At 36.5% G+C, this 23481-nt stretch overlaps 2 protein-coding genes across 2 annotated transcripts in view; one reads left to right on the top strand and one right to left on the bottom strand.

The window, feature by feature from the left end:
- Smim8 (small integral membrane protein 8) overlaps positions 1-17470 on the bottom strand; it is a 32026-nt gene extending 14556 nt beyond the window's left edge. Inside the window, exons 1-2 of the mRNA XM_033763377.1 lie at positions 17424-17470; positions 11512-11784 (exon numbers count right to left, since the gene is read on the bottom strand). The gene's annotated coding sequence lies outside the window, so the exon portion shown is untranslated. The remainder of the gene's footprint in view (positions 1-11511; positions 11785-17423) is intronic.
- On the top strand, positions 13599-21157 carry Gjb7 (gap junction protein beta 7). Its single transcript, XM_010633281.3, has 2 exons — positions 13599-13832; positions 20326-21157. The coding sequence occupies exon 2, from the start codon at positions 20351-20353 to the stop codon at positions 21155-21157; it is 807 nt and encodes a 268-aa protein (XP_010631583.1). The 5' UTR covers positions 13599-13832; positions 20326-20350.
- Positions 21158-23481: the final 2324 nt, after the last annotated feature.

The raw sequence follows: 23481 nt of genomic DNA, 5'->3' as shown, positions 1-23481 counted from the left end.
GGAAATCAATATGAAGAAACCTCAAAGAACTAGGATTGGAAGTCCCATTTGACCCAGCTATTCCCCTGCTGGGTATCTTCCCAAAAGAATTGAAAGAATCATACCACAGTGATATATGCTCACCCATGTTTATAGCAACACAGTTTGTAATAGCTAAAACTTGGAAACAGCCCAATTGCCCATCAAGTGGAGACTGGACAAAGAAGATTTTAAAAAATAAAATGTAATACTACTCAGCCATTAAGAATGTGAAACTAGAGAGAATTTTTAGCTAAGTGGATGCTCATTGAGGCTGTATCCTTAAGTGAAATTAATAAGTTACACATGTGTAAATACTGAATAGTTTCTCTGGTGTGAAAAAGTAAAAGTGTAAATAAGGATTAAAATGTATATTTGTTATTGTGTAATAGGAAGAAAGGTCTTAAAGAGTAGAGGAAATTGGAGGGGTAGGGGAAAGGTAAAAATGGAAAATAAAACATTTGTGAAAAGGAAAAACAGAAACAATGTCTGTAAACAGGGAAAGGTGGAAGGGCTGAGGGGAGGGCTAGGGAATGGGGAAAAATAAGAACCTGATAAGTCATGTATAGGTACAAGATCCCAATGATGAATATAACTATTGTATACCTAATATGTACAATAAATTTAATAAAGATAAAATAAGAAGACTAACTGAACAGAAGAAATGGCCTCATATTCTGTGGTCAGTGGAGCAGCCTCCGGAAAAATCCTCCAGCCCTTAAATCCAGTTTTCTTACCTGCCCCCAACTCCACCTTTTCAGGGGTGAGGACCGCCAATGACTCAAAGCCCATACACTAGAAACTCCTGCCTGCTTATACTGCAATTGCATGGAAATATTTCTATCTTTTACTGAATTCACTAAGAAATCTTTATTGTCTGCATAATCTTCAACTGCTTCTTCATATGACAAAAGTTTTGTTACATTTTCTCTAGTGAATAACTCAGTCATTTCTGTATCACAGTTGTTCAAAATTTGGTTTTTGATATTAATAACTTAGAAGTTTTGATTAGTTTCTTTTGACTAATTTTCTTATCAATTTCTGAAGATTGCATATAAATTATGGGTTATTATTAGTTTTTGGAAAACCTCCGTTTAATTTTTCTATATTTAGAAGAATTTCCAGACTTAAATATATCTTGATATATTTAAATCTTATTTCTCTACCTTAACCTTCATCCTTTTGGTTCTGGCACCAATGAACACATTCAAAGTGCAATGAGACTTTAGTTACAAAATTAGTATGGTGTACCTTAATACTGTACCTTAGTACAGGTAGAGCAATTCTTAGAGCCATCCCTAAACCAGAACATATAGCAGGAACTTAGCTGTTAACATAAATGAATATGAATCAGACAAATACATCTTACTAGGCCAAAATTAAACCCAAGTCAGTTTATCCAAACCTTTACATGGATGCCATGGCCATTACAACTCCACCTAACAGTAGGAGAAATGCAACAAAATAAAAAACTTGGTCTAAAAAGACCACACCACCATTCTCAAATTTTAAAGAAACACGTTACTCTGAGAATGACTTGCTAGGAACCTTCTCAGGATCTCAGAGGGGCCATGAATCTTGAGCTTCATCATATTAGGGTAAATTTAACTTATGTTTAAATAGTAAAGTCTCCTTCCCCCTAAAGAGTTAAGTTAATTTATTTATTTTTTCTTCTCATTGAGTTTATTGGTACATTTTAAGTATACAGTACAGTTACATTCATTATTGGGAATTTGTACATTTACACGACAGATCTTGGTTCTCATTTTTTTCCATACCTTGCCCTCCCTTCACTCCCTCCTCCCTTCCCTATTTACAAAAATTTTATTTCCATTTTTTCAATTTCTCATATTTGTTTCTTTTCCCTTATTTCCTTTCTCCTACCCTTCCCACTTCCCTTACACCTTTAGCCTTTTTCTTACAATTTACTACACCATTAGGATCTTATTTACAATTATAGTTTTTCACACCAGAAAAACTATTTGATATTTACACGTGTGACTTATTTTTTTCATGTAAGAGTATGACCTCAATATGCATCCATTTTCCTATGAGTGACTCTAGTTACTCATTTTTTATGGCTGAGTAGTACTCCATTTTATAGACAAACCACATCTTCTTTATCCAGTCTCCAACTGATGGGTAAATGGGCTGTTTCCAAGTTTTAGCTATTACAAATTGTGCCACTATAAAGATGGGTGTGCATATATCACACTGTGGTATGATTCTTTTAATTCTTTTGGAAAGATACCCAGAAGAGGGATGGCTGGGTCAAATGGAACCTCTAATCCTAGTTCTTTGAGGCATCTTCATATTGATTTCCATAGTGGTTGCACCAGTCTGCACTCCCACCAACAATGGAGAAGAGTTCCTTTCTCCCCACAACCCCACCAACATTTGTTATTGGTTGATAGCTTTATAGCAGCCATTCTTTCTGGGGTGAGGTAGAATCTCCATCTGCATCTCTCGAATGACCAGTGATGTGGAACATTTTTTCATATATTTATTTGCTGCCTTTACTTCTTTTTCTAAGAAATGTCTGACTGCATCTCTTGAACTACCAGTGATGTGGAACATTTTTTCATATATTTACTTGTTGCTTTTACTTCTTTGTCTGAGAAATGTCTGTTCATTTCAGGTGCCCATTTTAAATCAGGTCTTTATATTTGGGGGGGTCTGATTTTTTTTGAGTTCTTTATATATTATAGATAATAGTCCTTTGTCTGAGGAGCAGCTGGTAAAAATTTTTCCCACATTGTAGGTTGTCTCTTAGATCTGTTGGTGGTTTCTTTTGCAGTTCAGAAGCTTTTTAATAAGATTCAATCCCAGCTGTTGATTCTTTCTGCTAGTTCCTGGGCTACTGAGGATCTGTTCATAAAGTCTTTTCCTATGCCAACGTCTTCAAGAGTCCTGCCTAACTTATCTTCCAGCAAGTTTAGTGTTTTTTTTTTTTTTTTTTTTTTTTTTTTTTTTTTTTTTTTTTTTTTTTTTTTTTTTTTTTTTTCTTTTTTTTTTTTTTTTTTTTTGTTGGCGAGGGTCTAGTTTTAATCTTTTGCAGGCTGAAATCCAGTTTTTCCAACACCATTTATTAAAGAGGCTATATTTCCTCCAGTAAGAATGGTTGGCTCCTCTGTCAAAGATGAGGTAGCTGAGTACATCTTGAGTTGTTTCTGTGTCTTCCAATCTATTCCACTGATCCTCAGGTCTTTTTCTTTGCCAGTACATGCTGTTCTTATCACAGTGACTTTGCAGTATAGTTTCAAGTTGGGAATTATTATACACTGTATGTCTCATTGATTAGAATTGCTTTTGCTATTCCAGGTTCCCAATGAATTTTTTTATTATTTTCTCTAATTCTCTGAAATATATTGTTGAAATTTCAATTGGCATTGCATTGAATCTGTATAGCAGTTTTGGTAGTATGGCCATTTTCACTATGTTGATTCTTCCTACCCAGGAGTGGGGGATATCTTTCCATTTTCTTATATCCTCTTTGATCTCTTTTTTCAGAGTGCTGCAGTTTTCAGTATAGAGGTCTTTGCTTCCCTCATTAGGTTGATTCCCAGATACTTCATTTTTTTGAGGATGTTATTGTAAAAGGAATTGTTTCCCTAATTTCTTTCTCAGTGAATCTGTTATTTGTGTACAAGAAGGCTATTGAGGTTGGAGTGTTGACCTTGTATCCGGCTACTCTGCTGAAAGTATCAATTATGTCTAGAAGTCTTTTGGTGGAATTTTTTGGATCTTCAAAATAGAGTATCATATTGTTAGCAAATAATGACAGTTTAACTTCTTCCTTTCCTGTCTTTATTGCTTTAATTTCTTTCTCTTGTCTAATTGCTGTGGCTAATGTTTCCAGAACTATATTGAGGAGGAGTGGTGATAGTGGGCATTCTTGTCTTGTTCCTGATTTTAACTGGAAGGTTTTCTGTTTTTAAATATGATGTTAGCCTTTATTAAACTGAGATATAGACCATCTATTCCAATTTTTTGCAGTGTTTATTTTTATCATGAATGGGTGTTGAATTTCATCAAATGCTTTTTCTGCATTTATCGAGATGATCATATGGTTTTTATCTTTGACTCTGTTAATATAGTGTATTACATTTATTGACATACATATGTTGAACCATCCTTGCATCCCTGGAATAAATCCGACTTGGTCAGGGTGTATGATCTTCTTGATGACCCTCTGTATTCTGTTTGCTAGTATCTTATTAAGGATTTTTGCATCTATATTCATTAAGGAGATTGGCCTGTAGTTCTCTTTTTTGGTTGGGTCTTTCCCTGGTGGAGTTCAAATTTTCTTTTCTTATAAGACACCTGTCAGATTGGATTTCACTTGGCTCTAAAGATCTCATTTTAAATTAATCAGCTCTTTAAAGGACTAATGTCTAATGTAGTTACATTCTGAGGTACTGAGGTAAGCTCTTCAACATAGAAAGTTTAAAAGAGACACAATTCATCCTGTAACAGTATTGTTCCTAGATACTCCTTTGTCATTCTCAAAGATATCAAAGGCAAAAAATTGTGGGGGCATTTTGAAATGTAGTATCCTTTATAGAAGGTAGAGTGAATAAACCCTTGTTTCCTTCCACTACCCACACCTCCTTCCAATATTCTAAAGACTATTAGAATAGTCTTTTAGAAAATTAATTTTATTGGTACATTTTAGTTATACAATATAATGACATTCATCATTAGAGATGTGTACCTTTACATAATGTATCTTGATTCTTATTTTTCCCCTTCCCTCCCTTCAACCTCTTCCCAATTACAAAGTTTTTTTCCATTATTAAAATTTCTCATATTAATTCCATTTCCCTTTCCCCTCCCCACTCCCCTTCCCCTTTGCACCTTTTCTTCCTATTTCACATTACCTATTATACATTTTCATCTTTATTTACACTTTCAGTTTCTCACACTAGAGAAACTACTTGGTATTTATACACGTGTGTCCTATTTATTTCACTTAAGAGAGTTGCCTTAATGTGCTTCCATTTAGCTATAAATGCCTCTAATCTATCATCTGGCTGAGTAGTACGCCATTTTATTGAAAACACATTTTCTTTATCCATTCTCTACTTGACCGTCAATTAGGCTGTTTCCATGTTTTAGCTATTACAAACTGTGCTGCTATGAACATGAGTGAGCATATATCACTGTGGCATGATTCTTTCAATTCTTTTGGGAAGATACCCAGCAGGGAAATAGCTGGTTCAAATGGGACTTCCAATCCTACTTCTATGAGGTAGCTCCTTACTGATTTCCACAGTGTTTGCACCACTCTGTAGACTCTCAAAGTAGGTATGGATGATCATCTGGATTTCTTCGGGGTCCATTGTAATTTCACCCTTTTCATTCCTAATTGCTTCAATTTGGGTCTTTTCTTTTCTTTTTTTGATAACGTTGGTTAAGAGTTTGTCAATTTTGTTTATTCTTTCAAAGAAGCAACACTTTGCTTCATTGAATTTTTTTGTGTAATTCTCTTAGTCTCCATTACATTAATTTATGCTCTGATCTTTATAATTTCCTTTGTATGAGCTTTGGGTTTGTCCTGCTCTTCTTTTTCTAGGAGTTTGACATTAATCATCAGGTTGTTTATTTGAGCTTGCTCTATTTTCCTAATATGAGTATTCATTGCTGTGAATTTCCCTTGTAAGACTGCTTTCATTGTGTCCCACAGAATCCAATATTGACATTGTCATTTAATTGTAGAAACTTTCTGATTTCTACTTTAATTTCCTCTGTGACCCATTGGCTATTCAGAAGTGTGTGGTCAATTTGCATGTGTTTATGAAATTATTGCATTTCTTTTGCTATTGGTCTCCAATTTCATCACACTATGTTCTGATAATATACAGGGGATAACTTTAATTCCTTTGCACTTACTTAAACATGTTCTGTGAGTGCCTAGTTGATCTATTTTGATGAACAATCCACGTGCAGCTGAAAAGAATGTGTATTCTGATTTTGTGGGGTGGAACACTATAAACATCAGTTAAGTTCATTGGTTGGAGAGTTTGAGTTGTAGTATTTCATTTATTTTCTGTCTCATGGATCTATCTATTTGTGTCAGTGGGGTATTGAGGTCCCCCACTACTATTTTTTTTTTACTCTTAAAGTAGTAGGATTTTACTATCAGTCTCAACCACCACATCATAATAAATAGGAGTGACAGAGAATTAATAAGACATAGTAACAATGACTTTCAAAAGAACAACTTTTCAACATCTTCCTATGCATCATTATGTTTTCTATCTGCTTTACAGTTTTATTTATTTTTTAAATTTTTTTCCTCATTGAGTTTATTGGTACTTTTTACATATACAGTATAGTTACATTTATCATTGGGATCTTGTACCTTTACATGACAGGTCTTGCTTCTCATTTTTTCTCCATACCCTTCCCTCCCTTAACCCCCCACCCTTCCCTATTTACAAAAACTTTATTAGTGCTGATTTGATTTTTCATGCCCGTTTTGTTTTATATAGTTGGGTGCACTAGTGTTTGGTGCATACATATTTATGATTGTCATCTCTTCCTCATGGATTTTTTCCCTTTCCTTTTTCCTCTTAATCAGTGTTGGTTTGAAATCCACTTGATTCTGCAAAGAAGATAGCTACTCCTGCTTTTTTTTTGGTGGTGGTGGTGGAGTATTGCGTTCCACCCTTTAACTTTCAGTCTATGAGTTTCTTTTTGAATTTAGTGTGTTTCTTATAGGTAGCAAATTGGTGGATGTTGCTTCTTGGTCCATTCTGCCAGTCTATTTCTTTTGATTGGTGAATTGAGCCATTGATGGCTACAACTGATATGTATTGACTTATCCTTGTCATGACTTTTTCTTTTTGTTGGATTCTCCCCCTTTGCATTTAATTTCTTGTCATGCCTGATAGATTCATTCTGATGGGCTTCCTGGGGTTGTGATCCTCATTTTCTTTTCCTAGGATATTGTCTACATATTTTTGGAGTGCTGGTTTGGTATTCATGAAGTTCCTTAGGTTCTCTTTGTCATGAAAGCATCTTATTTCTCCATCAATTTTGAAAGATAGTTTTGCAGGGTACATCAGTCTGGGTTGGAGGCTGTTTTCCTTCAGGGCTTGAAATATGTCACTCCTAGCTCTTCTTGCCTTGAGGGTTAGTGTTAAAAAGTCTGCTGTGATTCTGATGGTCTTTCCTTTGTATGTGATTTGTTTCTTTTCTCTAAGTGCTTATAGTTCTGTTGGGTTTCTGGAATCTTAACTATTATATGCCTATGTGTAGATTTTTAATCTTTTTGATCATGGCTAGTTGGAGCTCTATAGGCCTCACTTATCTGTATCTCAAGTTCTTTTCCCTGCATGGCAAGTTTTCTGTTATTACTTCTGTGAACAATTTTTTTTAATGTTGTTCGCTGTCTCTCCTGTTTCTTCATTGACTCCAATCAGTCTTATCTTATTCTTTTTTTTTATCTAGTAGTGCTGAAGTGATTTCTTGTGGTCCCTTACTATTTTTCAGTAATTTTTCTTTTCCTCATCACTAATTCTGCCTTCTATATCTGAAATTCTATCTTCATGTTGGCTCATTTTTCTGTGTAAACTTTCAGTGGAGTTCTTAATCTCCTGGAAATCTGTTTTCATCTGTTTTATAGATTCCATTTGATTCCTGTGTTGGGATTCATAATGTTCCTCAGATCCTCTATTTTTTTTTTTTATCTGTGTTGGCTCTAGATTTATTAGTCACATCTTTCACTATGAACACAACCTCTGTTGTTATCTGAGAAATTATTTCTGATTTTTTTCCCACATCCTCTTTCACTGCCAGGTCAGGGAATCCTGGCAGTTGAGTATCAGATTGTTTCATTTTGCTTCCTTTTGGTGTTACCTTAGGTGATCTGGAAGTTTGGTTTTGAGATTTGTTTATGTGTCTTCTCATTTCAACTGATGCAGCCTTCTGGGCTTTTGTTGAGGCAACTTTTTGCTCACTCAGTGGTCTTTAATTATCAGCAAGCCATGGAGTGGCCTTTTTTCTGTTGCTCACTACTGCACCCATTCCTGGGTTTAGAGTGGTGGCCTTCTGGATCCATGCATTTCCCTGTTGAATAGGCTGGGTTCTGATTGGGGTGTGTGCACACTTGGCATCTAGGCATGCCTCTGGCTAGGGCGTGCATTTCTATGTAGTTGTTGTCTGCTAGTGCCTGTGGCTGGGTGCTGAGCAACCCAAGCCCTGGTTTCTGGGAGGGATTCTGTCTAGGGTCTGCTCACACTTACCAATGGTATTTGGGCATGCCTCTGGCTGTTGCTTGTGCACCTGTGTACCTCTTCCCTGTGGGTCTTTGGCTGGGGCTTGTGGGCCCACGTGGCCAGGGTCAGGGCTGGGTCCTGACTGGAAGAGCCTGTATCTGTGCTTCTCTGGTCCATACCAACTTTTCACTGAGACCTGCCCGTATTTATCAATGGTATCAGAGCAGGCCTCGGGCAGTTGCTCTTGGGCCTCTGCAGCTTTTTTCCAGGCAGCTTTTTGGCTTGGGCTTGTGTGCCCAAGCAGGCAGGGTCCAGGCTGGGTCCTGGCTGGAAATGCCTGCAGCTGCACCTTTCTGGTCCACACCGGCCTAGAGTAGTCTTTAATCATCTTCTTTCTCTCAAATTCCCAGTGGCAGATTATTATACATGTGTTTACTTCTCCTCAGATTTTCTAGCAGGCCAAAGATACTCAGTGGTCTCCATTAATCAAAAAATGGCTAAGGAGCACTACCTCTGGGTGCCATGATCTTAATTCTATGTGATGTACAACCTTATACAGACTGTGAGCATAGTTTATTACTCCAAAGGAAAACATGTAAGCATACTTGGGCATCAGAACTTAGGACAGATAGTTATTTTATGTCAATGTTGACCTCACAGAGTACCATATGCTGGGCTGTTACAGCAACATCCAGAGTCATGTGATCTCTAGACCTCAAGCCCTGAACAGGATTTGAAGTGTGTGCCTGTTATCAGAATTACACACACAAAAACCAAAAGATATTTAACATATTTTAAAATCTAGTTATTTCATCTTCTATGAATTGTGTTTTAATATTTTCACTCATCTCACCCAGTGAAGTAAAGAAAATGGCCTGAAGAAATATTATCACTACCTTAAAAATTCTGAGATCTTGTTTCAAATGAACATTTCAAATTGCTTCATCAAATATTACTTTCTATTTTGACCTTTCAACTTTAAGCAAGTGCTCTACTACTGAGCTACATTCCTACCTCTCAAATTTCCTTCATCAAATATTTATTACATGTCAGATCCTGTTACTCAATACTTTCACATCATTGTCTGATAATCAGGGGTAGCAATTCCTCCTTAATTTTTTATTTTTTGATACCAGGGATTGAACTCGGGTCCTTGCATTTGCAAGGCAGGTGGAAGAACCACTGAGCTAAATCCCCAGCCCAGCAATTCCTGAAGATCTAATGGAGTTATAGTTGCAATGAGTCTATTTCAAACACTGGATTGGAAGATCCTCACTTATGTATGCATTTTTTTGTTTCATTGTTAGCTGTAGGTTATATTTAACGTGTAAAGATTTATATAGATTTTTAGGACTTTATTATCTGTATTTATGTCTTCATCTAAAATTTAACTATAAAAATAGTATTATGTTGGGGAGAGGTGTAAGAAAGAGCTTATGTAAATGTTTATTTAACATAACCCCAGCACTTGGGAGGCTGAGGCAGCAGAAGTGCCTGGGCTACATAATGAGTTCAAGGTCAGTCTGAACTACAAAGTGAGATCCTGTCTAAAAAAAAAAAAAAAAAAGGCCATTCATATTATTGTATCTTTACAAAATCCTAATCTAGAGAAAGCAAAATAAAATGTAGACTTATTCATCACACAAGTGTAATAATTATCATAATGTATATACAATGAATGTTTTAGTTGGGTCTAAGTATTTCCTGATACTGCACACTTGCTTTCCTAAGTGAAGAGCCACAAGATGTTGCCAAGTAAAATATAGCCTTTCATTTGTTGAATCAACAACAGAAAACTAAATAGAGCTGGAGGCATATGCATCCATCAGCTTAGAGCCCTGTCAAACACTGAAAAGTCTGAGGCATTGGTACGTAAATTAATGTTAGGCAATATGTGAGTTATTTCTTGGGAAAATAAGATCTCAAAACATTTCTTGGACATGTAAATTGTCTGGAAAATATTTGATGCTGCAGATGCAAATAGTGAAAGTGTGAGCCTTTTCAGTTAGTGGAAGGAGAAATTATTGCCTGGAGCTGTGTCTTTGCTGACATCTGGCTCTGGTGTCACGTAAGGCCCTCACAACACTGCGTCTCCAGAAGTACTCAACCATGATTAAAATCGAGAAGATAAGACTCACATTTTCATTTGAAAAGGATTGAAAACCCATTTTAGATGTATAAATGGTACTCATATATAACCATTTTATATCCAGAGATATTTTGCATTCACAGAGTATTTTTCCTCAGTTCTCTCCTACATCATTTAGAAGACAGGCAGCAACTGAAGGCACCCAGCTCCTCAATCTGTTCTTTCCAGAGCAAGAAACCTGAGAAGTACTTGTCCTTTATCAAACTAGATGTCACAACTGTCAATCATCGTGAAGGAAGATTGTTTTCTGGGGTTGCTCTAGCTGCTACAAATGCCCAAGCTTCTGGTATAAATGAGAATTGCTACATTAGAGTTTCAGTACTGTCGTCTTCCTGTAGGTATCTCATTTCAAATTGTTTCAAATTGTACTAAAAAGCAATTATTCTGAGACGCGGAGGCAAGTCCTTCCCATAAATTTTTGCTGCCCAGAACAACAGGTTCTTTTGTTTTGTTCTGTTCATCCCCCCACCCCAAATCTATGCATACTTCTTTCATTTTTCATGCTATTTAAAAAAACATTTTGGGGCCTACAAATTTCACAACTCAAGCTCAGTGTTGCCTTCAAAAGATAATGAGAGCTACCATTTACTGAGCAGCTATTTCTTCATTTGATGATTATAAGAAATCTGTGAAGTAGGGAATGCCTTTCTCATTTTGCAGACATGGAAATGGAGAAGTCATTTGTTTTGAATAAGTCCACAAAGTTAAGTATGAAATACATCCAGGATTTAGACCCTGGTCTGAATTCAAAGCTTATAAAATCTCTACAGCAAAAAACAAAACAAAAGATACACACCACCAAAACTTGAAATATAGAGGATACCAAATTCTGAGATATAACTCCCTGCCCTTGGCTTCTCCAGGCTCAACATCTTCAGTTACCTCAACCCTTCTTTTCATATTGTTAGAGACATTCTCATCATCCCTGGTCACTGTCTTCTAGGCTTACTTATGTTTGTCAAAAGTCATACTGAAACCAGAACAAAATACATTGTTTCAACTGCTTAAAGAACAGAAAAGACAATACCAATCTCTCTTGGTGTGGAGAGTGTCCTGAGAAATGAGTCAAGGTCAGAACACAGTACTATGTCCATATGGTCTCCAACACACATTAGTACTCACACTTCCATCTTGCAATCAGCTATGGCCCTACTGCTTAGAGCCTTGATCATGCTCTTCTCATCTGACACCTGCATTCAGCGTGATTCTGTGGTCCTCCTTAACAAAGTGATCACTGAGACGGGTCTTCCTGCAGCCCCTTCTGTAGAGTAGTTGCTCCAGGAAACACCGGTCTTGGGAAGGTTTCGGCTTACACGGCTGCAGTCTGCTCCGGGCTATGCTCTTGCTCACCATCTCAGGGCCACATTCTCACACTAAATGGGGGAGTTCTCAAAACTGAAATTTAAAAGGAACAGAGGACAAAGTTTACAATATTCTTCTCATCTATTTTCCAGAAGTCTTTTCTTAATTCTCTCCATTCTAAAATTTCTTACTTCAAGTTGATTTATTTGCATTACAATACTCCTTTTTTTTGCAGTCTTTATTATATTTGCTTCTCCCAATCCAAATACGAAGATAAAAGTGTTAAAGTGTCAAAAGTATAGCAGAAGCCAGCCATGGTACATGTCTGCAATCCCAGCTACTTAAGAGACAGAAGTAGAGGATCACAAGTTTAAGTCCAGCCTGAGACATTCTACCTGTCTTTAAATAAAACATTTGTAAAAAGGCTGAGGATGTAATTCAGTCGTAGTTGGCTTGCCTAGCTTGCAGAACACCTGCAAGTTCACACCTCTCAATCCATAAAGACAAAAGTTGTATCCCATCTCTCCACAGAGCCTCCTAATCACCCTTTGTCCCTGGCAATTTCTCCTGCTTCCAGCTTTTGTGCAAGATACTTCAAGATCCTTGAAGCATCTTTGTCTAAAAAATTACAGCTCTGCAGTACAGGATTGCATTGCATTCTCCCTTTGTTTGGGTTAGTGCTAACATTATTGGAAGGCTGAGATCCTTTAATCATCAGGAGCCAGGGGTGCAGTAAGGTCACCTTCAAGGTTGTTCCAACAACAAACTTCCTCAGCCCAGCTGTTCAAAGCAGGTGTCTTTCCACAAACAGGCAATGTTTTAAGGTCATAGACAGCCTTGTGATAATTACAAACAACTGAGTGGAAACTGAAAGGGATGAATAATTCTGGAGGCCAGACTTTGGAATTTCATTTTAATAAAGGCCATTTGGGAACTGGAAGCCTTGGATCTCAGTAAAAAGAAAATAAGATTTGCTCTATTGTGTATGGAGAAAGTCTATACAGGAATATAATAAATAATATTACAGGATGATTTTTAAAACATGAATTGCATTCTTCTTTGAAATTTGGATTGTATATGGAATAATTATAAAGGTTGTGAACATGAAGAACCCCAAGAGTGAACTGGCACTGAAACCTGCATGGTCTACAATATGGACATCAAAATCTGCGGGAAAGAGCTTTGAGACTTGAGTTTCATTTCTAGCTCTTTTCCATATTCTTATAATGGCTCTCAGACCTGAAGGAGACCACTCACTGTGGCTCTGTTTTCTTATATGGCGGCATTCAGTTACATAATATGTAATATCATTTTCAGCTGTAAAATTCTGTTTCTAAGCTATTCCTATTTTAAGAGGAAATAATTTTATTTTTGTTTTCACATATCTTTAATTTTAGACAAACTCATGTCAATAAAGTGAAAAGATAAAGTACTTTAAATAAATCAACCTTTCTCAAGTCTGTATATATACATATCTATTATATACATAAAATACCTATTATCGATGATTTCTGTGTTTGGGGAAATGATTTTTACTTTACTCTTGTTAGTTTTCCTCCCTATTATATCTTTCTACTTTATGAATTTCTAAGACTAGGATATATGAAGTTAAATACAGCTCCTTTAAGAAGTTTAAGTTAAATTCACTTGTTCTTATGACTTTTTTTTGTAGATAGCTTTTTTTTTTTTTTTTCTGCAGAACTGGAGGTTGAACCTAGGATCTCATGCATGCTAAGCAAGTACTCTGCCATTAAACTACATCCCCAGCTTTGTAAATAATAGTTTTCAATAAAAGGTTGGAAAATCATTTTAAGGGATGGAACACTCTCTCTTTGTTCTAGCTTCTTTGTGTGGAGGGTGGCAAGACTTTATAAAAGGAATATTTAATGAACTGCATATTCATGAGTGACATGTATTGTAAACAGCCAAGAACCAAGAATCCTCATCTAAGTTATGAGCCAAAACAAACGATCAGGTCACACCAGTTTGGCTTATACTACCTTGGAAACCACTAGACTCCATTTTCCTGAGCTTAAAGAACCAATTCGCTCTTAGAGAAATAATGAAATTGACTCATGCTTATTAAAATCAAATGAGTAACCAACTAAATCTCTTCTAAATCTCTACATCTGTAGCAAGAGGTAAGTTAAGCTTATTTTTCTTATTAGATTTGTCTATTTAATGGGAAAATTGCACTTGATATCATTGGGAAGTTGTTACTTCTACAAAGTTTCAGTGAAAAAAGCAATCTTAATTATCACAAATCTTAATGTATTGTCTTTCAGCTTTGTGCCATAAAAAATGCCCTTTCTAGATAGGCTTCCAAGAAGTAAATTTGTGTAGTTGTAATGTGATACTGACTTGAGGGCCCTCTGAGTCTTTAGCCAAGGAAGAACTTCTGGCTCAAGCAGTGTTTGGGGTGTGATGTGCAGGACAATGGGGGTGTAGAGGAACAGCCCAGGACCTTTCCGTGACTGATCCTGTGTGGATTGAGAACACCTAAGTTAGTACTTTTCCTCATAGAGGATCTTCTAGGAATGGCAATACATGTGTTCATACAGGAAATTAAAATACTTTGCAAGTGATGTATATGTACAATCCTTGGCTTGTGTGGGTCTTTTTATCTGTTCAGTGTTTCTCTTGGATTCTAGTAATGATAATTTTTTTTAGTACAATGTCATTCACATGAATAAAACCTAAAATTAGATTTAAAATCCTTAAAGTTATGGCTTTTTTGTATATATATTTACAAAAGAAAAACAAAACATCACAAAGCCAATAAAGTAAAAAGTTTAAGTTTAGTGAACAAAAGATACTGCTTTGCTGAAATTAAATCACTCATCATTAAGAGTATCAGCTAGGTTCTTTGAGGCTAGGCCTGATTGTTCCATGAACCAGGTGACACTTTTAACCCTCCACTGATCTCTATTCAAACCACAAACAGGCTTCATTCATGCTGCTCACTCATCCTCGTGACTTCATGTGACTTTTCTTAAAAAACACCCCATCATCGTATGTTGTTTCTCATAGGCCCAGATAATTAGTTCTGGTACTTGGTCCCAGTATATTTTTAAGTACAATATAAACATTTTGTGTGTGTGTGTGTGTGTGTGTGTGTGTGTGCATGCAAAGGGCCAGGTAGCAAATATTGTCAGCTTTGAGTGTCATACTGTTTCTGTAACAACTACTCAACTCTGCAGTTGTACTATGAAAGCAGTGATAAATAATAAAGGAGTTGTCATGGTTGTGTCTCAAGAAACCTTATTTACAAAATAGGAGGTGGACTTGTTTGGCCTGAGTGCTGTGCAGTTTGCTGAATCTTCATAAAAGTGAGGGTAGAGATGCTAAAATCTTCTGGCAGTCCATGGTTATGAGCTGGTCATCCAGTATTTGTGTGTGTGTGTGTGTGTGTGTGTGTGTGTGTGTGTGCACGCGTATGTGTGTTTTACAATGATACACTTACAAGCCACCCATAAGTCCTTGTGAATATGATAAAGAACCCTCAGGGGGCCACAGATCCTGGGTTTAAAAATACAGTTTTAGGGATTTTCCAAGTAAGCAGTTGCCTTTTTAAAGGCAGAAATTAAAATGCCTTCCATCCAAACAGGGAGGTAAAGGGCTTGCAAGGGACTCAGGTAGAAAGAAGCCCATGAGAAGAAATAATTTAAAGGTTGAATGATTTGTGTGCAAGGTAAGACAGAGCTATGGATCAATCAATGAACCCAGCACTGCAAAGGGAGCCAGAGAGTAGCCATGTAGGACCTGGTTTCTGCTGCAGATTTTTAGATTTGAATGAGTCTTCTAACTTTCTGAGCTTTGGTTTCTCATCACTGACTTGGGGTGGTACCACACATACGCTTACTGAGAGAACGGAAGTGAAGGTTGCACTTGATGATGTGAACTGCTTCAGAGGTAATCAAGTGCTGCCATTTCTATAATTTTTACATGTAGAATTCTGACTTTAATTGCATTCACAGTGCTTTACAACCATCTTCAAAATTTTCACTGCCCCAACAGAAACCCTACAAACATTAAACAATAAATTCCTTTTTTTTTTTTTTCTGATTTTCCAGCCCTTGGCAACATCTAAACTACTTTCTATGTCTATAAATTTGTCATTTTCCTAAATGATATCTGAATACCTTTTCATGTGATTATTTGCTATTTTGTGTATCTTTCTTGGAGAACTGTCTACTCAACTTTTTTACCCACTTTTAATTTGGTAAGTATTTTTGTTGCTATATTATTAGTATTCATTACAGGTGAGGATATTAAGCCCCTATCAGATATATAATTTACAAATATTTTCTCTAATTTTACAGCTGTCTTTTCACTTTCTTGATAATGTTCTTTGTTGCACAAAACTTTTCAATCTTGATAAAATCAGATTTTTTTTCCTTTTGTTGCCCATACTTTCGGCACTAAAATTCTATAACTAAATAATAGAAGGTAATGAAGGTAATTTGTCCCTATGTTTTCTTCTAAGAGCTTTATAGATTTAGCTTTTATATTTTTATTATATATTCTGAAATAATTTTTGTAAATGGTGTGATGCAAGAATCCAACTTTATTCTTGTACATATGGAAGGGAAGCTGTCCCAGTAGCTTCTCCCTGCTCCCACTTCTAGATCAAATATTTGGGAGAAATTTACAATTTAAAAATTTATTCCTGGTATTGGGAATATTGAACATTTTACTTTGTGGAAATGTTTTATTTATTATTTTATTATTTATATTTATTATTTTATTTTCCACACTAATCTACTGTGAAGTAAGCTGTTACTTCATAATATAAAGTTATAGTGGAATTAGTACATCAGAATTTGTAAGTGGAGGGTCCGGGGTGTTCTCAGTGATTCAGTGCTTGTTTAAGATACCTGAGACACTGGGTTTGATTCCTAGCACCACCAAAAACAAAGAAAAAATTGACAAGTGGAAACTCTTTTTTAAAAAACTAGGAGTGATCTGTGGCAATTTAAGACGTGGATAATGACCCTTATCAAAAATAAAGTCAGGGCCAGGCATGGTGGCGCATGCCTGTAATCCCAGCACTCGGGAGGCTGAGGCAGGAGGATTGCTGTGAGTTCGAGACCAGCCTGGGCTACATAGTAAGTTCCAGGTCAGTCTCAACTACATAGTGAGACCCTGTCTCAAAAAACCAAAAAAAAAAAAAAAAAAAAGTCAGAATTATTAATATTAAGTCATAAAGACACTGAGCTAATAGCTTCACTGTTTTCAAATGTTTAAAGGTCTGTTATATGGAGATTCCTTACTATTACTCATCTCACTAGAAGAAAACTAGAGAAAATGTGAATTTCATTTGTATTAAATACATTTCATCTTTTTTTCTTTTTTACAGTGCTGGAATTGAACCCACAGCCTTCATACATGCTAGGGAAGTACTGTATCACTGAGCTACAAAACCCAACCCCTTACTTAATGCAAATTAATTATGTGCAATTAAATTAGTGTGTATTAAATTTATAAAATGGCAAGGCTTCAACTTTCCAATGGCAAAAAAATGATAATGCATATTACATGCTACCATGTGTCACTACTGTTTTGAGGTCTTTATACGTATTAACTCATAAAAGCCCCACAAGCCCCATGCCATAGGTTCCATTACCATTTCCATTGAGCTTGGTCTTAACCCCAAGGAGTCCAACACTGTGCCTAGGCTTCTAACCCACTATGCTGAACCATTTTAGTTAAAAGTGAATAAACATTAGTACCCATCTCCAGCAGGAGCAAAGCCTTTCTTTCTCCATCAGCATGGAATCTGAAAACAGAAAGGACATGTATGATTCAAAAGAAAGTTGTAATCCTGAGAAGCTGATGGCACCACCTATTTGATTCTAGTCAAAGATTTCTTTATTTTTCATTATTTTTCTTTTAGCAGTGCAGTCTGGGTCTAGTCTTACCTTCTTTCTCAAAGATGTTCAACATGATATTTTCAAATGTTTTGGAACATTACATAAATATCTTCTTGAGTAATACAGACAAATGCTCAGTGATAGGCCACTAGGAAACATAATACTTGTTTGTGCTTTTTAATCTTTAAGGTTTTGTTTTAATAATTCAAAAAGACATTAACTGTTCAGGTAGATTAAGAATATGTTTTATTTAATACAATTTTGTTTATATTCTGAAAACCAAGGACACAGAAGTATTCATTCTCTTCTGAATAGAGAGGGCATTGTGTACATGTATTATTTTTCTGTCTGAACATACCTCTTAACCTAATCCATCTTTTCAGGACTCTAGTGTGTGGGCTTGCTCAATATTGTTCCCTTTGTAGGAGATAATGTAACTCACTTTAAAAAGTATGCTTTTTTAATAATATTCCAATTTTCTTTACCCCCTGGCTCTCCTCAGAGATCCTCTTTTGGTGGAGTCTTTTTCCATGATCCTCTTTTGGTGGAGTCTATGGAGAAAACAAAATGTAATTAATGATTTAAACAGGAAATAAGACTTGAAAAGGCAACGTCTTCACATGAGAAATCACAAAGTGATTCGTGACAGGCCTAGAGCTCTAGCCCACATCTTCTGGGTTATGGTAGAAAGTAAAAAGCAGTGATTCTTAACTAGGAAAATTTTGCCCCCTCTTCCCAGGGTACACTTGGAAATATGTGAGGATGCTCTTGTTTGTCATAAATGGTAGAGAGCGGACAGGTTACTATTGGCAGCTGGTGGTTAGGGATGCTGCTAAACATCCTACAGTGCAAATAAAAGCTGATGAAACAAAGCACTATCCTGCCCAAGGTGGCAGTGCTGTCAATGTGAAGAAACCTTGATCTGGAGTAATGGAAATAGACTTCAGCTCTGCTCTGCATCTTTGTGAACTTGGGAAAGTGGCTTCAGTTTTCAGACCCTGCTTTCTCATTTGAAAGAACAAAACTTCTATCCCCATAAAACAAACAAACATACTTTCCAGGTGGTTGTGAGAAACCAATTCAAAATGACTGAACATTGATGGGTATATAATGGACCCAATAAGTAAAAACTGGGGTCCATACTACCAAGTTTAGTCATAGACAATTTGAAAGAAAACTTTCAGAAATACACTGTCACTGAAATAAAAAAAGAAGGCTCTTCAGCTTCCTCTCAGCTTTTACAGAGAAAAAAGCAAGAGATGGAAAGATGTGTAAAAGAACTAAATAGCACTGAGTATACACTAGGAAGACAGGGGAGGAAAAAAGACTAGAAATGGAAAGTAGTGAGGGGGTTGTATAGATGAGAGATTCTGGCAGTGGATTACAGATGAGTTTAGGAGATATTTACAGGGAATCAGAAGAACTTGATGGGTGATTTAAGAAAGGATCATGAGAAAGGAGTCTAGGGTGAATATGAGATTTTTTTACTTGAGTGCTTTATTGTTAGTGAGACCATCAACAGAATAATGAAATCAGAGGGCAGGAAACAAAATAAATTCAGTGTAGACATAGCAAGTTTGGGGTGCCTGTGGGATATATAGATGATAATCAAGAAGTAACGGGATACAGAATTCTGAGGAGGAGCCAAAGATTTTGGTCATGAGACTGAAAGAATTAGCTGAATCCATAGAATGAACATTTTCCAGGAAAAAAATACGAAGTGAAGAAAAAATAGCAGAGAAGAGAACTTTAAAGAGCTGGACAAAGAAAACTAATGAAACAATCAAGGGGAGCAGAACAACAGGAAGATAACGGAGAGTAGTAAGGCTGAGTTTCAAGAATAAAACTGCAGCAACAGTGTTAAATGTCTTGGAAAATTTAAGTGATATCCAAAGCTTTAGAAGATTTGATAGCTGAGTGGTAGTATGAACTTTAGCATAAGAACAGTGCTGAGCAGAAAAATTAGATGTAATGAATTGAAGGATAACCAATCATCAAAGAAGTAGAAATAAGGAATAAAGGAAGGGATGTTGTCAGAATGATAAACTATGAAGATTCCCTTATCCTAACTAAAAATAGACAACAGAAGCTTATTTGTATGCCAAGAGGAAGGAAACACATAGAATATGGAATAGAGAAAACAGGTAAGAGTGTGATATAATGCTGAAATGGTTATTTTGAGGCAAGAAGAAGGAAACCTCTTCCTCTGAACTAGGTAAAGAGAGTAAGCTGAGTGTGGATGTAAGTCTGGCTGGTGAAGAAAGCAAAAGTTTGAGATAGCTCATGCTGGGAGCATCACGTTTTACCATCAAAATGTAGACAAACTCAGTAGTGTGGGATAAGGAAGTAAGAGAAGGGAGGGTCGGGGGGAATCACCCTCAAGGACAGAGGTATTAAAAATCTGGAGAAAGAAAGTAAAGACTACAACTTCAACATCAAGTCATATGACAGACATCTCAAAGTACCAGGGTAACCTAGGGATTCATATCTAGTTCTTTCCATAGCCATCCACTTTGAGAGAGAAGCAATACACTAGAAAGATTTTGCCAACCAGAATAGAATTGACAATGGATTAAGTGTGGGTACGGGGGCTGGGGTGGGGCAGCAAACTAAATTCCAAATTAAAGTAGGCTGGGATCAAGTATGTCCATAGACGTGCGTCATCCCCTTTTAGAGATTTAGATTATGTCTTCTTCAAAAAGTTGAAATTATCAATGGAATAGAAACAAATTAATCATGATTACATCATTCTCTTTTACAGAATCTTGCCTGCTTGTGAGACTGTCATGAGTTGGATGATTCTCAGAGACCTCCTAAGTGGAGCAAATAAATACTCAACTGGGATTGGGCGTAATTGGCTGGCCATTGTATTCATCTTTCGTTTGCTGGTCTACATAGTGGCAGCAGAACACGTGTGGAAGGATGAACAGAAAGAGTTTGAATGCAACATTAGACAGCCTGGTTGTGAAAATGTGTGTTTTGATTACTTCTTCCCCATTTCCCAGGTCAGACTTTGGTCCTTACAGCTGATCATGGTATCCACACCTTCTCTCTTGGTGGTTCTTCATGTGGCCTATCATGAGAGTAGAGAGAAAAGGCACAGAAAAAAGCTCTCTGCTAGCCCAGGCATCATGCATGGGGGCCTGTGGTACACCTATCTGATCAGCCTCATTGTTAAAAATGGTTTTGAAATTGGCTTCCTTGTTTTATTTTATAAACTGTATGATGGCTTTAGTGTTCCCTATCTTATGAAGTGTGATTTGAAGCCTTGTCCCAACACTGTCGATTGCTTCATCTCCAAACCCACGGAGAAAACCATTTTCACCTTTTTCTTGGTCATCACCTCGTGTTTGTGCACTGTGTTGAATTTCATGGAACTAAGCCTTTTGGTTCTCAGGTGCTTTATTAAGTGCTGTCTCCAAAAATATTCCAAAACATTCAAGTCCTCAGTGTGCGAGTGTCACAATCTCAAGTATGTTGAATGTAGTGAGATAGGGGCTCCTCGATTATTCCAGATCCATTGCTCAAGCTTTGATGAAAGTGTACCCCAAAAACCTGAAGCAAGGCTACTTTGCAACACACAAAAGGATTAAACAAAGATAATCTGTTCCCTACCTTAGCAAGAGCTAACCAGGCTTTATTGGTTGTAGGGCTTTATTACGTGGATATACAAGTTGTTTCTTGATTAATTGCAAATTAAACAAATACAATTAATGGTATTCTTTCAAGAGTTTAGAGGTCAGAAATGATAAATTTTCTGTTTTTTTGTAACTCATTATAATTCATGCCAGTGAACTCAACAGTATAAAAAGTGACCCTTCTGACAAATACAGTGGCCTCCAAATTGCCACGGAGGCTGTAGTAATCTTTCCAAAGTGGCAGCCAAAGTTCTTTGGATGCAGTAGAGCAGCAATCTGGGGGCACACAGGACACATACAGTGTGAAAGCCCAGATTTCAGAAAAGACTGAGAACCCAGGAATCTGCAGTTTAGATATTATGTTTGTGGACTCAGGGAAAGGGAAGAAAGCCATCATTTAAGTAGTCTCTAAATTAAATGCAAATACTACTGAGATATTGTACTTAAGTCTGAACCAGCAGGACTCACGAAGGAAGGGATGTCCTACAAAAAGTAGCACATTGATAGCAGAGGAGGCATAGAAAAATAATTTGTCTACTTAATAGTCACTTAGCACTTTTCTTTAACCATAAAAACATTGAAATGCTTTGTAAGTTTTCATATTGCTAGATCTTTCTATAATCAGGAATTAATAATATATTATAAACCTAACACGATTCAACTAAGTTGCCTACAATTCAATAGTACCTCTATCTGTAATGAGAACATGTGTATTATGTTACAGTGGAACAAACAATATTTTAAAAGTTTACTATAACTTGTGTTGAAAACTGGAACTTTCTTTTACTTTTCTATTAAAAAAAAAAACCCTCACAGTGTCTCTTTGGACTTAAAACTCCAACGTGGAAGTGTTTCTCCAGAATAAAATGCTATTTTGTGTTGCTATTTGGCTGTCACTCATATCTTTACTTGGCTGAACTGAGTATAATTATTCTGTGGAATGAAACTTGTTCTGACAATTTTAAAACAAGATTTTCAACACTGCTTGGTAAAGATAACTAGAAATTATTCCCCCCTGGGAATTTCTTAACAGAAAGTCAGTATAAAATGATTATTCATGTCTTCCATGCCCCACCCTTGGAATAAAATATCTCATCCCAATTAATGTACAATGAAGGTTATTTGGGCCACTATGTAGTCTACAGACCATGTCACCAATAGTAGTCATAATCTGTCTTAAAAGGCTGTCCTGGACCGCAGAAAGGTGAACTTTGTGGTTTCCCCCTTTCTTCAATACCAGTGATTAATACCACAATTAAATCCAGTACCAAGAGCTTACAACCATGTACTTTGCCATTTAACATGCAAATATCTAGCTCTTACAAATGCAGGTAACTATGGAATTAAAGAAAAAAAACACTAATAGGTGGCTAAAGAGGTTTAAGGTTTTTGAGACCTGGACCTGGTATGGAACCTAGAAGGCAGAACGGAAAGGAGAAAAGGGACTTTTTAAGTCTGAGGATGTTTGCTGCCAAAAATGTCTTTGGGACTTCAGCCTATTCTCATCACTTACTACAAGCTGTGTACCAGCTAACAGGGTCAATAGCTTAACATCAGGTACATTCTTTGCTTTTTCTACTCTGTAAAGAGAAGAAACTGAAAGGTAATGAGAATAAGGAAAATGGAAATGACTATGTTTAAATATGAAGGTGAGTCATTTCCATTCAGCTTCTTGGTACTACCTTACCAAATGAGCTTCCTGCAAGAACATTCTGAAGGCTGTCTCACTGGTGGTAAATTGTCAGTTCATTTATGCCATGTTTATCTTATCAATAAATTAGCATTTATGGAGCACCAGGGAGCATGACACTGTGCTATGCACTTTCTGAGATATAATACTTAATTCCCTAATCAAGAAAATATCCACTTCCACTAAAAAGCATGTAGGTGCAGATGGGTGAAGTGGGTTTCTTGACTGCTTAGCACTTGCCCCCTCAATCTTTCTGACCTTACCCCTGACCACAGGATTTCTTCCAATTGGATTTGGTGGGAAAATGTTTCCCATGCTTGTACAAAAGGAACGTCCATAGCTGTAAATGGAATCTTTCCAGTTTTCCTGAAGAAATGAAGCCAGTGCACAAAGACAATGAAGTTGAGAAGTGGGGAAAAGGCATAGACCTAACATATTTGATTTCTTCAATTCTGTTGACCCCAAGACTGGCTCCATTATTACCCTTATTTGAAAGGTAAAATTTTTTTGCATAAGCTGGTTCAAGTTAGATTTTTCTGTCTTCCAATAGTCAGTCCTATTAAAACCCCCTTTCTTCATAAATTGCATT

Source organism: Fukomys damarensis, unplaced genomic scaffold (assembly GCF_012274545.1).
Source record: "Fukomys damarensis isolate Sample0158 unplaced genomic scaffold, DMR_v1.0_HiC HiC_scaffold_14, whole genome shotgun sequence".
Classification (NCBI taxonomy): Eukaryota; Metazoa; Chordata; class Mammalia; order Rodentia; family Bathyergidae; genus Fukomys; species Fukomys damarensis.
Note: the sequence above shows the minus strand (reverse complement) of the source record. Positions and strands in the feature narration are given on the sequence as shown.

Coding starts and splice junctions, on each gene's coding strand:
- Gjb7 (XM_010633281.3), top strand. CDS start 20,351: ATGAGTTGGATGATTCTCAGAGACCTCCTAAGTGGAGCAAATAAATAC.